This window comes from Naegleria fowleri, assembly GCF_008403515.1.
Source record: "Naegleria fowleri strain ATCC 30894 chromosome Unknown tig38, whole genome shotgun sequence".
NCBI lineage: Eukaryota > Heterolobosea > Eutetramitea > Acrasida > Naegleriidae > Naegleria > Naegleria fowleri.
The window spans coordinates 1-14,600 of NW_025407970.1; the positions used below are offsets into that span (position 1 = coordinate 1).

Sequence of the window (14,600 nt, forward strand, 5' to 3'; positions counted from 1 at the left end):
AAAACAAAGTTGTCATCTTCTCGAAAACCTACTGTCCCTATTGTGCGAATGGTAAGTCAACGTTTATCTTCTCGGATCAGATGGATCGCTTTATAAAACTAATTACTGAATTCAACCTCTTCATCATCGAATACAGCTAAGAAACTCTTTTCGGAATTAGGTGTAGATTACAAAGTTTTAGAGTTGGACACAATGAAAGATGGTTCGGAATATCAAAATGTGTTGAAAGAGATGACCAATATGGGAACAGTTCCATCCGTTTGGGTCAACAGTGAATTCATTGGAGGTTTTTCTGATACTCAAGCTTTGCATAAGCAAGGAAAACTACTTCCAAAGCTCAATAAATAACAGTACTATTGTATGTGTGGTTAGTATTGGATCAGAAATTGATGTTTATTCTTTCTAGCTTCCATTTTCGATCAAATTTAGACATTAAAAAATATTAAATTCTATTCTTCTCAGCGGCGTGTTGATAGTGAGTGCCACCATCATCATCACCGTTTTCTTCACTATCATCACTGAACTCTCTTTCAAAGAACACGTTGTTATTGATAAATAGCAGTGGATTTAATCAAGCGAATAATAATATTCACAGAAAAACATCGGTCGGCTCGTCATCATCATCCGGATTCTCGAGTGAGATTGATCATCAACAACTTCCATAAGAGGTCTACATACTACTAGTATATGTGTTGTTTTGGGTGCATCAAACTAATTTCTTTAGAGAAATCATGAGTTTAAGAGAGATTATTGTTCGACTTTGCAAGAGTGAGGACCGATCCCGTACTTACAAGCCTCTCATTGACATTCTTCCATGGTGGGCTGTTTTGATTCTTTTCATCATTGCTACCATACTTTTATTATTGCTATTTTGGTAGGAGTATTTGCAGGCCCTGCAGTTTTACATTTCTCATCAATAGAAGTTGATACCAACAATCATACTGTAACAGCTCCATATTGGGGTCTAGTTTCAGACATCAAAGATATGCGTTCCGTGTTCTATGGACAAGAACAAATTTACGTTGAGACGCCAGAAAACTATACTGCCTTGAATCAGGAAATTACGTTTAATTGTTATTTGAAATCCAATGTTTCGATACAAACTGTTCAATCATCACAAAATGCTTTTGGTTTCCAGAAATTAGACCTTGCCTTCTACTTACAATTGTTTGGAAGAAATTCTTACTCTGAAGAATGGACTCGAATTGTGAATGGTACTTACACAAGATCTTTGATATGTACGGAGGGGTCAGAGAAATGTGTCGCTATTGCTCTTTTCTATGAATCACACATTAGATATACCAATTATCGAATTGGATTGTCTTTCCTCAATGCTAAGGAATTGTATGATAATGGACTTATTAATTCAGGATATATTGGTTTTGAAATGGAGAGTTATAATTACGCATATGCAAACTGGGAATTAGGTTGGAGATACTCTATGATTTGTATAACAGCTCCACTGACAGTTGCATTTATTATTGCAAATATTGTGAGAAGCTATTTTGTGAATTGGACTACTGAACAGAAATGGATTGGTCTACTACTTTGTTTTCTCACTCTTTACAATAATCCTATTTTTGCATTGATTTTCACTGGAGGCAACTGGGCATTTTCGTTTATTAATATTATATTCATTGTGAGCTTTTTGTGTTCTCATGTTTACGGTCCTGGTTTTCACACATTCACTAGTAGTGGCACAAAGGATCGATCCTTCCTGTGGTTCTACCTTCCAAAGATTGTGCTTGTTTCCATTCTGTTTGTTTTTGTCATTACGACTTTCACATATGTCAGACTTCAAGAGCAAGAAGATCCTGGATATAGTTTAAATATTGTCCAAGGCCTTACATCCTATCAAACATTGGGAATTATTGTTGTCCTGCTCATGATCCTTTACATTTTCGTTTTGGTTTATTACCTCATGAGAGTCATTGAAAAGCACAGAATGAATCTATTACCAAAACGTAATGCTTGGCGTAGTAAGGTCATTTGGTTCCTCACAACCATCATGGTCATTGGTACCATTGTTGAAATTTTCTTATACGTTTTTAGTAAGGATTGGAACAGCGCTGCTCAGTTCTTGTCATACTTTATGTTCTACAGTTTGTACGTTTGGCTCTTCACAATTTTATATTGGCCAAGTTGGGTTGCTCTTCAAGAATCTGAAATTATTGAGGAAACCACGACCTATGAAAAAGAGGATGACTACTTTGATGACATGGAATAACGTTGGTTGTGGAGAGAATGCTCTTCAACACTTTACAGTTGTTGTTCGACATTTGTAAAGCAAATTTGCCCTTTATCAAGTGGATCCGCGTTCAACATAAACTCTTTGATCTTTATCCTACAAAATGATATCTTCCAATTTTTGTTAGAGCTTCGCCCAAATGTGTTGGAAATTAATTTGTGGTTGTGTGTTCTCTTTGAGAGTTGAGGTTGATTGGGTTGTGGAATATTCCATTTCAGGTATAAGAGGGTTGCTTGGCAAAAAAAGGCTCCAAAAAATGAGTCTCCCAAGAATGGAAGATGTCGGCACGCTCATCACGGAAATTAATTCTAAAAAGCTCAAGAATGATGAAGGAGGTAGTATTCATACACGCCACTCTCGGGATACATTCAAAATTATTCAGAAATGTGTTGGGGAAAATGAAATGAGTTGGGACTTGAGTGGGACCTATCTGCACAATCTTTGTGATGATTGTAATCAATATGAAATTGAACATTTAGGACATGAGAAAGATAGTCATTTCGAAAAGATGATACTTGTTGAATTTTATGCTTCTCGTAATTATCTTGAGGGTTTTTCGAATGATGTGGTGAGAATTTTGGGAAAAACTATATTCACGGAAAGACTGCGAAAACTGAACTTGAGTTGTAATAATTTAACAAAATTTCCTCCTTTGAAAGAACTTGTAAATCTACAGGAATTATTACTGTCAAACAACAAAATTTCAGAAATTGATCCTCAATTAGAAAATTGTGTTTATTTAGAGAAATTGGACTTGAAAATGAACAGAATTGCATTCATCAAACATTTACCTCTACCAATCAATGGATCTACAAGCAACAAGCTTGTATATCTTTCCCTGAGTTGTAATCAAATCATTGATTTCAATGACAAGGAGATACAAAAGTGCAGAAAGTTGCAACATTTGGGGTTGTTTGGAAATTTAATTGAAACACCTCTAGCACAATTATTAGTTTTACTAAGCGAGAGCTGCGGAACTGTATTGCAAGAGTTATGGCTACAAGCTAATCCCATTACTCCCATTAGCTCTATCACTGCAGATGAAAACGTGCTGGGTGTCCGCAATAGGGTAGAAACAAGTAGCCGAATGACGCCTCTGACCAGAGACATGGAAATTGAACTAATCCATAACAAGTTTCCTGCCCTTTCCCATTATAATGGGATGTATTTAAAGCAGTAATACTACCAGCGTTCGATTGGACATGAAAATGATTTGAAGAAATCCGTGACATGTAGTTATGACACCACAGAAGGACAAAGAGTGACAAAAGACGAGAAGAATTATCTTATTTTTACATATTTGATTATGATGCATAACAACTTTAAAGAGCACCAAAGACACGACTAAAGAAAGTCTCAGTTTTTAATTTTATTATTTAGTGCTTGAATTTTTGAGTCTTTTAGACGTATCAGAAGTTGAAGTTTGTTGATTTTTGATTCAAGAAGCTTGACCGTCTCTTCTAGCTCATGAATTTTTGCATCTTTTTCTCGTATTAGTTCAATATCCTCAGTAGAAAATTTTCCTAACGGATTGGAATTATGGTACATGGAATCGTTGTTAGGTGTTTGAATATTGTCCTGCGTCTCCTTCATTTTGTTTGGAACTGGTTGAACAGAGCCTTTTGATTGGAAACTGCATCCATCATCTGATCATCACCGTAATCTCTTTGTGTCGCTCGTTGAGTACGAGCCGATGAGGCAGAAGCGGGTCTCCTTGTTTTCGAGTTTGATGTCGGCTGTTGAGTGTTTGTATTCTCTCCAGAATGGTTGTGAGTACCTAGTCCGTTTGAGGCCCTAGATCCTTGTTGTTGAGCCAGTTTTCGCTGTTGAATTTGTGAAACTTTGATTTGAAAATTCTTTAACATTCGTTCAGCAGCAAAGGGTTTACATTTTACCATGTCGTCAAATTCTCTAGGATCTACAATAAAACCAATTTTTTGAAAAACCTTTTCTGTTGTTTTTGGGGATTGAACATTCCAGTTCGTGGCTCAGGGTTAATCATTACTAAAAAACTTACGGTCCAAGGTTTGCCAATTATATCCTTTTTGCTTTGAACTACTAGTCGATACATAATTATGAAGATCCACCAACTTCGGAAAGAAATGCTTTACCACTTCCGCCATTAATACTCCATCGCTAAAATCTCGAGCAATATTCTTTTTTGGTCGACTCAGAGGTATTTCATCCACCCATGTATACAACATTTGTAACTCCTCTTCATCAAAAGGTGGAACAGAGCCATCAATGCCCGATCCACTTGTATTATGTACTTGATGATTTCCTCTCGACATTGAAGAGGGTGATGAGGGTGGATTTAGCAATCGTACTTGACTCATTTTTTCGCTGTAGACGCCAATCCCGCTCTTTTTTTATGAGTTTGAAAATCATAACGCCTTTAATTTAAACGAACAAATTTCGAACCAAACAAACCTCATAGTAGTAGCACTAGCACACCACCACTAGTGCCATGGCAATAACACAGATTATTGCAAAAGACAGTTATTGCTGCTTTTTCTCTTTCTTCTTGCTGTAGTGTCAGTATTTTCGGGCAAAACTTGTATTTCATCCTCCGAGGAACGATCCGAGGCTTCATCCAACACGACCACTACACTCTCCTGTTGTTTTTGAGAGGAAGCTGATGGTTGTCTATTCCATGGAATAGATCCCCACGATCGTGCGGTGGCCTTTGCATGCTTTTCCTTTCGTTTTCTCTGCTTGGTAATTTTAGAAGCTTCATGATTATTGCTCGAGACCATAGAGAGAGGATCAACATTCTTACATCTACGATAATAGTATTGAGAATAGTCATAATATGTCGAGTGAGGAGAAGTACTATCATTCGTTGTTCGATCCATCAACAAGGGTGGTCTTCGGTAATGCGTGCGATCACTCTGAGGACCATGATCTCTAACATTGGTGGATGAGTTTTGAATTTTTCATGAATGCTCGGCGTTCGAGAATGATGCTGTTGGGAAGAGGTTCCATAATAATGCTCATTGAATTGTAGATGAGCCATGATATCAGTATTGAGAATAATCTCATTCACCAATACTTGTGTACTCTTCTTGACATCTAGGCAATTCAACACGACAACATTTCTTCTCATTTCTTCTCGTCGTTCCTGAGAGGTGGCTACATGAATGAATTGTTCAATAATAAATTCACAACAAGTGTGCCACTCTTCGAGTGTGGAATCTCCAAACTTGTGTTGAATGGATGGAACTTTTGGTTCTGTTTGTTTTTGTCCTTGAGCTGCTGGATTGAGTTGTTGAACAAAATGCTCGATGGAATTCTTTCGAGTTTCATTGAGTGGGAATTGTTTTAAGGCTTCTTTAAAAACGTCCACAAATGTAAATGCTAACAAGATGGGTATATCTGAAAAGTACTTTCCATTCACACATTGCTCAAATTTCTCTAGAGAGTATTCAAGTCGATTTTTCTCAATCATGGTATCGCTGAAAGGGTCTTTGACTTGAATGGTTTTGAAAAAGTCACACAAATTGACCACATAGACCATTGCATTCGATGTGTAGCAGCATATGATCCACTCTTTTTAGAGAATACGACTTGGGGATTGATACCTCCCTACATGATGATTTTTGTGATGTCATTCATATATTCATCAAAATATTATGACAATCCAAGAATTACATCAATACATTTAGCCATTCCACTCATCCTAATACATACCATTGTTATAATGCTAAATATCATGTTTTTCTGTTTGGGAGGAGATTTTTAACAACCTTTGGAGGAGGTTGTTCATGTTGTTCAGTTGCTTGTGTGTTACTACTGCTTGAAGTCACATTTAAAGACTTTAAGAAACTAAGTAATCGACGAGGACTCGAAAGTGGTTCTTTCTTTTCTTCCACGACTGGTTTTGTTCTTGAATCTTGTCGAGAACAAGAGGTCTTACTGCTGCTACCACTTCTTGGGTTGCAGAGCCTCTATGATTTCCAGCCAATGCGTTATATAAATGTGAATTTACAGAGAACAGTAATGTGGAGTCAGATTTGAAATAATCTGTGTGAGCATTTGTTGTAAAAGAGCAAGACAACACTGCCAACGATCGTTTCTTATGTTCTTCTTGTGGCCTCTGTTGTTGTTGGTTGGGTAGGGTTGGAGTTTCTTGAGGGGTGATCAAGATGGTTGTTGTTGCTGAGGGATTGTCTTGGCAACTTGTGTGATCAGAAGCCATCGTCGATGAGGATGATAAGGACGACAACAATGGATTTGGTGAGGCACTCGAAGAAATCTGTGAAAGTGGTGGTAAATTGAATTTGAATTTGTAATCTGTCATGGAAGATTGAATAGATTGGTTTTCTACAACCACTGGAGATATGTTCATCGTGTTAATGAGAGCAATGGCTTCAGTGGGCAGTTGAAGTGGAACATGTGCAATATCTTCACCTAAATATTGAGAAGAATTATCTAAAGTTCCATCGTTGACCACAACATGGCCAAACATATTCGATGGCATCTTTAACAAATATTGACTCACCATGTATTCCATAATGGAAGGAAAGGCTGAGAAGGCATTTCCAATGTGGGAAGCCACTTCACGTAGATACTGATCCTCCTTTGGAAAGAGAAACCTGTTACTGCCAGCAGTGCTCGCAAATAACGTATATGAATGGAAGGTATGTTGAAGACCCAAATGATTGTCCCACAATTCTTTGCAGTCATTGAGAAACTCAATTCTCAATCGTTGTGCACTCACCAACTGTTGAGGCTGGTGAATCTTTTTCATTCGAGACAAAATGTCTTCCGTCTTGTCGAGTCTCCATTTCAGTTGTTTGCAAGAGAGTTTTCCTTCCTTCATGACCACGAGTGCCTTCTCAGTTGCCATGGCATGGCAATATTCGCAATAGAGTGAAGGTTTTTCGGACTTTGAGGTGTGAGATAAAGAGCTCGATGGATGGGATGGGTTTTTCAATTTGTCTAAATTTGTAAATTGTTTGAGGAATTGATGAAATTCTTCTTCTGTTTTGTAGAGATAGCCTTTTGCTTCGGCATCATGAATTAATACACGAAAACACACAAATATTTGAGAAAGTAACTCAAAGGGTAGAGCCTTAAGAACAGCATTAGAGAAGGCATGTCTTCTCTTTTCAATACAGTAATGTTAGAAGAGGAATAAGACGATGGTGATGCATACTGATCCGATGCGATGAAAGGAGTGGCACTGTTTCCTGATTGCAAGGAATTAGGAGTTACTCTCTTCTTGAGAATTGGACCAAGGTTCTCTTTGTTGTTGGTCTGGTTGTTGCTTTCAATCTTGTGGATAAGGGAGCTCACATTTACATTTGATATTTCCGACTCTAATACTTTGTTGGAAGATGTTGCTGTTGTTGATGCAGGAACACCATGAGAAAGTAGTGAATGGGAAAGAAGTGGTCGGAGGATCTTCTTCGAGCGGGTGGCAATGGATGTTTCCGAGCAAACAATGGCAAACGAGGCAAAGGCTTTGAACGAGAAGATGTGGTTGCTGAGGGTGCAGAAGGATCGCTGGGAGTAGCAGTTGAGAAATCAAAAGTACGCGTGAGAGAAGATGAAGAGAGTGGTGGCCCTGGAGAAGGATTGTTCGTGTGTGTTGAATAATAATGGCTGTTGGAGTCATCATTGGTATTATTGTGGTTGTTGTTGTTGTGGATTTGATGATGATGGAGATGAACGGAAGAAGGAGATGCTACAAAGGAGGAAACGGTGGATGCCACGGAAGAAGATGATGATGGAAGAGAATTGGAGGAGGACGAAAAACTGAAAGGTTTTGAACTTGTGCTCACCTCTTCATTATTGGTCGGTGGTTGTTGTTGTTGATATGGTCGATGATGATTAGGAATATTCATTGGAGAAGATCGGAGACTTGATGATGATGGAGAAGAAGAAACATTTGAACTTTGTGGTATAGATTTCAAAGTTGTTGAGCCATGTGATCCCATTACTGTTACACCTCTTCCATCACCATCACCATGATTAATACTTGGTGATGACTCCACCAATGGAGTGGTATGAGGAATGAGTTGAAAGAGATGAAAAAGAGTTGATAACCCCGAATCGGAAAGGCCATACAACAACAATTGAACCATGATGACACTCTCTAGATATCGTCCAACTGGTTCTTATATTCAAATTCAATTATTGTGTTGTTATTGGGTTTGGAATCGAACACAGAGACAACAGGTTCTTATTTGTTGTTGTGTTCAATGGACCGATCTCAGAGCCACCACTCGTCATCACATTACGACAACAACCGTTAATGAGCAAGGACCAATAAACGTCGTGTTGGATTCGAGTATTTGCTTTGGCAACACTGACCAGTTATGTCGAGGACAAACCAAAAGCGAAACAATGTAAAACGTCAAGTCTAAAATTTATTTTATGTCATCTGTCTAAAAAACGAACGTTATTTTCTGCTGTGGCGAGTGCAGCCGTCATCACAACAAAATTTCTTCCTTCATCATCAACAGGCCTTGAAACACCACAAGGTCAATCTGATTGTATTCATCAACAATTCGAAAAGAAGATATTCAACGATTTGTTTTGTTCAACTAATAGTTGCCGAATCCAAAGACTCGAGAAGAATTGAACCGAAACAACTATTGTCATCATCATCATCTTCTGACAAGAGCAACCAACTAGAACAACGTTGTTATTCTTCTTCTCTCTCTGAATTTATATTCGTATCTACAAAATTGTGTCAAACATTGTTTAGCCATCCAACTCCACCGTTATATCAAACTCTAGAGTTTCCAACATCTTTCCAACGAATTGATCTGCTAGTTGTACTACTCACAAATAATTTCATCATTAATAGAAGTTGTTGAAGAAGAAAAAACTCATCGACACTTTCCACAATATTTATCGAATCACTCTCGTTATCCTCCTATATCAATTTAACGACTTACTTTTCACTCTCACAATGAGCGTCAATATGGCTAATGTGGTGGAGGAGCTCACCAAAGTTGCTCAACACAAACTTGAATCTCTTCCAGTCTCGAAAGATATTCCTCGTCTCGCTCGAAAATTTACTCTATTCAGATTTAACAAACAAGACGCAACAATGCAGGAAAAGAATTTCACAGCGGATAAGGCGAAAGATAAGATTAATATCGTTTTGTTCGAATTGATGCATGCATTGTGTTCAGAGATTGGTACTCAATCGACAGGTGGAGCCTCTCAAGAAATATTTGACACTGAGGTCAATACGAATATTCCAACAACCTTTGACAAGTATTTACTCAAGTATTATGGAGAGAATCATGCAATTATCAAATTATTGAAATGTTGTAATCAGAGTCCTGTGATTGCCGTTTTGTTTCATGTGAGAGAATGTCTAAAGAATCATGGAATTGAATTTAAGGATTGTAGAGGAATGTGGGTAAGTATTCATCATGAACGTTCACACCTTATGAGTGACATGTGTTGTGAAATGTGACTCAATAATGACATGGTTTTTAACACACGGAAGTTCCTGGATTTTCACACTGGAAAGGACTATAAAACACCAGTCATCACACAACGGCGTATCGAACAAGTTTACAGCGTTTCAGAAGATAAATCCAGTCTCATTTGCAAGTATAAATTCGAATGGGAGATATCTATACAATTTGATACACTAAATTGTGACTATATTACAAAAATTGAACTGAAACTGAAAGATCTCGATTACACTGGATATACATGCCCAGAAAAGGAAAAGGAAGAAAGTAGGAAAGTATTCGCAAAAGCATTCTCAGGAACTGTTGTGGATGGATTGAAAATTGCAGTCACAGGGGATTAATTGAAGAATATTTCTTTTGATAGATTCATTCTTATCATATGGATCGTTCGTGAATTGATTGACAACAACAAACGAGCGAACAACAATTTCCTGTAAATACTTCTCTCCATCATGATGGAATTGACATTTCATCCCAAACCTTTCCCTTCTTCTTTTCAATCCACCACTTTTCCATGCACAATTTCACATTGCATTTTACACTTGACTTGGACTTTTCACCACAACCGATTCACCTATTGACACTTCATGAGGTATTTCAATACACAAACTCCTCTCTAAGCATTCATGACCAACAAAAATTTATTAGGAATGGATCACCTGAACTATCATCTAAGACGTGACATCCAATACACAGTGTTCTCTCATTGACACTCTGAGAAGAAATAAAAATAAGAATATTGAAAACATGTTTCTGATAGTTCCATCCTAAACTTCCGTGCTTTAACTTTCTTTTATTACATTTGGTCGCTTTTCTTCACCAAAATACTCACACATGACGCGCCATGCAATTTCAAACTTTCATCGAAGAGAGGTTGTTGTTGAGGTGGACATTCAAAAAAAACGTTCATTCACATTTAGTGTTTTATTTTTTCATCATCATCACCCTCAAGAGGAGAAGACCAACGTTTGTTGAAGATGATGATTCCATCACAACCTGCTTTGAATCAGCAACAACAGGGAGAGCATCATGTTATTTGTACAAATAACAACAGCAACAGTAATAATGAAAAAAACTCTGTGATTGCCAAACGTTCTCGGGAATTCTTTCGTCTTTCTCATTATGAACAGGCTGGAGGAAAGAGTACAACTGCCATTGAAGAGGAAAAGCAGATGAAGGAACAAGAGGCATTATCGGAGCAAGAGGTATTGAACATGTTGGTGAATGGTGATACAGGTAAGTAATAATTCCGATATCGAATAACAAATTGTTGGAATTGTGTCTTTTGACATGTACTACCACATTGTGTCTGCAATACCATCACCCACCACTCCAATGACTCCTCCCATTGAATTGGTCGTCATGAATTGATTTCAACAAACACATGACCACTACTACCACCAACAACCTCAACAGATAGTGAAAGCCTTCGCCAAAAAACAAGCCTCATTCAATTCATTCATGATTCAATTATGGGAGACGATGAAGTTTTTAAATCACCTTTTGGCTATAGAAAAATTACTTATTGTGATTATACAGCATCGGGAAGGTCTCTCAGTTTTTGGAAGAGTTTATGAAAAAGCAAGTCATGACCATGTATGCCAACACTCACACAACAAGCTCAATTACTGGTCTTCAAAGCACATTGTTTAGACATGAGGCTCGTTATATAGTCAGAAATGCTTTAAATTGCGGAAAGAAAGATGTTTTAATATTTACTGGAAGCGGTTCTACAAGTGCTGTAAACAAATTGGTTCATTTGTTAGGTCTACAAAAGGGTGGTGACATGAATTTACTCTTAGAAAAGAGAAAATGGGAAAGAGAGTTCAATATCAAGAATAATTTATTGGCAGACAATAGCATGCAGCCACGACATCAAACTAGTTCATCTTTAAACTCTGATGATGATCAATTTTATGATGATTATTACAACGTAGAGAATGGAGTTGATATTGATGAATTAAGACCAGTTGTATTCGTAGGCCCAATGGAACATCATTCAAACATTCTTCCGTGGAGAGAATCTTGTTGTCACATTGTTCCAATCAAATTATATGTTCCAACAGCTGGCTCTGTTGCTACAAGAAACGAAGTTACTGATTTGGAGGATTTAGAAAAGAAGTTACAATACTTTAAGAATGGAAAGAGGCAATTAATTGGCGTCTTCTCAGCCGCTTCTAATGTCACTGGTGCTCTAGAACCTAATGTTAATAAGATTTCAATCTTAATGCACAAATACGGAGGTTATGTAGTTTGGGACTATGCTGCTGCAGCTCCCTATGTAAAGATGGATATGAATCCAAGAGGAGTCTCAACAGAAAATTTGGATCATACATTTGGAAAGATTAATGAGGAAATTCCAGATGAGGACAAGCCTTTATGTTACAAGGATGCTCTTGTTTTCAGTCCACATAAATTCGTTGGTGGACCTGGAACACCAGGTGTGCTTGTTGCCAAAAAGCACATGTTCCAAAATAAGATTCCTGAGAATCCAGGAGGCGGTACAGTATTCTTTGTGACCGACAGGGATCATCACTATGTGAAAAAGTCATATGAAAGAGAAGAAGGTGGTACACCAGAAATCTTGGGGTCAGTTAGATGTGGTCTTGTGTTCCAACTTCGACAAGCAGTCGGTACTCAATTAATTTCTCAAATAGAGACAGATTTTACGAATCGTGCCTTCAACGAATTCAAATCTGTCAAGAACTTGGTAATTCTTGGCCATGGACAAATCACACCACGTCTTCCAATTTTCAGCTTCCTTATTAGACACCATAACTCATTCCTTCCATCCACCTTCGTGTCAATCTTGTTGAATGATTTGTTTGGTATTCAAACTAGATCTGGTTGTGCATGTGCTGGACCATTTGCCCACTTCCTCTTTGGTCTCAAGTACAATGAAACTAAAAACCTTGAAAACGTGTTGTTGTCAGATGACGACTATGAGTTTTTGAGACCTGGATTTGTGAGATTGAATTTCAACTATTTTATGGATGAAGACACCTTTGTCTACATTACAAAAGCTGTTAAATTTGTAGCAGAGCACGGATACAAATTCTTACCATATTATTACTTTTATCCAGAAACAGGTGAATGGCTGCACAATCAAAATAGAAAATTTCCAACCAGAAGATGGTTACAAAACATTTCATATAAGAATGGAAAACTCGAATATAGACAAGAAATTGGCTACAAGATTACTTCTCCAGGCAAGGAGTATGAAAAATATTTAAAGCAAGCCGAAGAAATGGCTGAACAAGCATTTAAGGAATTCTCTAATCCTAAATTCAGAATTGTTGACCAAGATTTAATTCTACTCAACAAGACCAATACTAATTTATTGAAAGAAAACAGTATTATCAACAAGGAGAATCTTTCAACAAAGGAAGAGGAAATTGATCATGCTGAAAAATGGAGATGGTTTGTTTTTCCTAAGCAAATTGTCGAAGAGTTACAAGGAGGTGACATTAATTCAATTTTCAAACCCTCGTATTTGAAGCCATGGACAGGATTTTCAGTTTCAGATCAATCTACTATTCAGGACAACGGAACTGCCTCCACCCAGAGCCGTCTCATTCACTCCACTCTCACTTCAGAAATTAACCCATCCTTATCTTCCCTCTCAGATACATCAGAGTTAACATCGTCACAACCAACAGAAACTGTTCAACAAGTCGAAACCTCTGCAACATTGCCAACTGCACCAGCATCATCCATTGAGGGGCTTGATATTGGAGAAGATGATTTTGGAGGAGATTGGAAAAAGGAAAGTACTGCCAAACCATACGTTCAAAAACGCCCAGTCATGTTTAGCAGACCTGTCAATGTTTTTGATCAGGAAACCAACAAAGAGATCAAGCTCTCTGAAGAGGATGACAAGAAACGTAGAGAGGCACTCAAGAAGCATTACAAAATGTGGCCAAAAGTTGATGCTAAAACCATCATGGGACCTGTCAAGAGAGCAATTCGTGAATATGACATGATTCGTGACGGCGATCGTTTGCTGTTAGGATTATCGGGTGGTAAAGATTCTCTCACATTGCTTCACGTTTTGCATGCACTCCAATACAGTAACTTGGGCGTAAAATTTGAGTTTGGTGCATGTACAGTAGATCCACAAACAGCATCCTATGATCCATCACCACTCATTAATTATTGCAAACAATTAGGAGTTCCATATTTCTATGAATCCCAATCAGTGATTGAGGGAGCTAAAGAATGTAATGCGTCCTCGATTTGTGCTTGGTGTGCCAGAATGAAGAGAGGCATTCTGTACAATACAGCAAGAAGAGAAGGTTATAATGTGCTAGTTTTAGGCCAACATTGTGACGATTTAGCAGAGAGCTTTATTATGTCTATTTTCCACAATGGTTACATGAGAACCATGAAAGCTCATTATACGATTGATGCTGGAGATTTACGTGTGATTAGACCTTTGATTTATGTCAGAGAGAGTGAGACAAAGAAGTTTGCATGGGAGAACAAGTTGCCAGTTATTAATGAAAATTGTCCTGCTTGCTTTGAAATTCCAAAAGAAAGAGCACGTATCAAGACACTCCTCGCCAATCAAGAACTTATTTATCCTCAATTATTCCTGAGTTTACAAACAGCAATGAAGCCACTCATGAGCAAAGACATTGAAGTGGAAGGTCACAAAAAATTCAAGAGTGCCAAGCCTAAATATGAAAAAATTACTCAATACATTAAGGGATACAATGAAGGATCGTCCTCAAGCGATGACGCTGCAATGGTTTGTAGAAGAAAAACCATGGAGGAAGACGATGAATTCAATGATGATGACGATGTTGGAAATGTAGTAATGGGAAAGAAAGAATAAACTCATTATTTATTGCTTTCCCGTCGTGATTGTTCAAATCCCAAGCTTCAAAGTTAAAGGTCGTTCAAGTATG

At 37.7% G+C, this 14,600-nt stretch overlaps 9 protein-coding genes across 9 annotated transcripts; 6 read left to right on the forward strand and 3 right to left on the reverse strand.

The window, feature by feature from the left end:
• FDP41_004582 (uncharacterized protein) lies at positions 1 to 348 on the forward strand (the record flags this gene model as incomplete). Its single annotated transcript, XM_044708012.1, has 2 exons — positions 1 to 51; positions 137 to 348. Coding segments are annotated over 2 exons (263 nt in total), but the record flags the coding sequence as incomplete, so codon positions are not given.
• Positions 349 to 814: 466 nt separating this feature from the next.
• On the forward strand, positions 815 to 2,227 carry FDP41_004583 (uncharacterized protein; the record flags this gene model as incomplete). The annotated part of the gene is made up of 1 exon (XM_044708013.1): positions 815 to 2,227. The coding sequence occupies one exon, from the start codon at positions 815 to 817 to the stop codon at positions 2,225 to 2,227; it is 1,413 nt and encodes a 470-aa protein (XP_044561069.1).
• Positions 2,228 to 2,504: 277 nt separating this feature from the next.
• FDP41_004584 (uncharacterized protein) lies at positions 2,505 to 3,428 on the forward strand (the record flags this gene model as incomplete). Its single annotated transcript, XM_044708014.1, has 1 exon — positions 2,505 to 3,428. The coding sequence occupies one exon, from the start codon at positions 2,505 to 2,507 to the stop codon at positions 3,426 to 3,428; it is 924 nt and encodes a 307-aa protein (XP_044561070.1).
• Positions 3,429 to 3,837: 409 nt separating this feature from the next.
• FDP41_004585 (uncharacterized protein) lies at positions 3,838 to 4,584 on the reverse strand (the record flags this gene model as incomplete). The annotated part of the gene is made up of 2 exons (XM_044708015.1): positions 3,838 to 4,199; positions 4,266 to 4,584. 2 exons carry the CDS (start codon positions 4,582 to 4,584, stop codon positions 3,838 to 3,840), a joined length of 681 nt encoding a protein of 226 aa, XP_044561071.1.
• Positions 4,585 to 4,731: 147 nt separating this feature from the next.
• Positions 4,732 to 5,765, reverse strand: FDP41_004586 (uncharacterized protein; the record flags this gene model as incomplete). The annotated part of the gene is made up of 2 exons (XM_044708016.1): positions 4,732 to 5,029; positions 5,161 to 5,765. The coding sequence occupies 2 exons, from the start codon at positions 5,763 to 5,765 to the stop codon at positions 4,732 to 4,734; spliced, it is 903 nt and encodes a 300-aa protein (XP_044561072.1).
• Positions 5,766 to 6,065: 300 nt separating this feature from the next.
• On the reverse strand, positions 6,066 to 8,337 carry FDP41_004587 (uncharacterized protein; the record flags this gene model as incomplete). Its single annotated transcript, XM_044708017.1, has 2 exons — positions 6,066 to 7,355; positions 7,615 to 8,337. 2 exons carry the CDS (start codon positions 8,335 to 8,337, stop codon positions 6,066 to 6,068), a joined length of 2,013 nt encoding a protein of 670 aa, XP_044561073.1.
• Positions 8,338 to 9,170: 833 nt separating this feature from the next.
• FDP41_004588 (uncharacterized protein) lies at positions 9,171 to 10,031 on the forward strand (the record flags this gene model as incomplete). The annotated part of the gene is made up of 2 exons (XM_044708018.1): positions 9,171 to 9,629; positions 9,720 to 10,031. The coding sequence occupies 2 exons, from the start codon at positions 9,171 to 9,173 to the stop codon at positions 10,029 to 10,031; spliced, it is 771 nt and encodes a 256-aa protein (XP_044561074.1).
• Positions 10,032 to 10,670: 639 nt separating this feature from the next.
• On the forward strand, positions 10,671 to 11,267 carry FDP41_004589 (uncharacterized protein; the record flags this gene model as incomplete). The annotated part of the gene is made up of 2 exons (XM_044708019.1): positions 10,671 to 10,926; positions 11,107 to 11,267. The coding sequence occupies 2 exons, from the start codon at positions 10,671 to 10,673 to the stop codon at positions 11,265 to 11,267; spliced, it is 417 nt and encodes a 138-aa protein (XP_044561075.1).
• Positions 11,268 to 11,284: 17 nt separating this feature from the next.
• On the forward strand, positions 11,285 to 14,527 carry FDP41_004590 (uncharacterized protein; the record flags this gene model as incomplete). Its single annotated transcript, XM_044708021.1, has 1 exon — positions 11,285 to 14,527. The coding sequence occupies one exon, from the start codon at positions 11,285 to 11,287 to the stop codon at positions 14,525 to 14,527; it is 3,243 nt and encodes a 1,080-aa protein (XP_044561076.1).
• Positions 14,528 to 14,600: the final 73 nt, after the last annotated feature.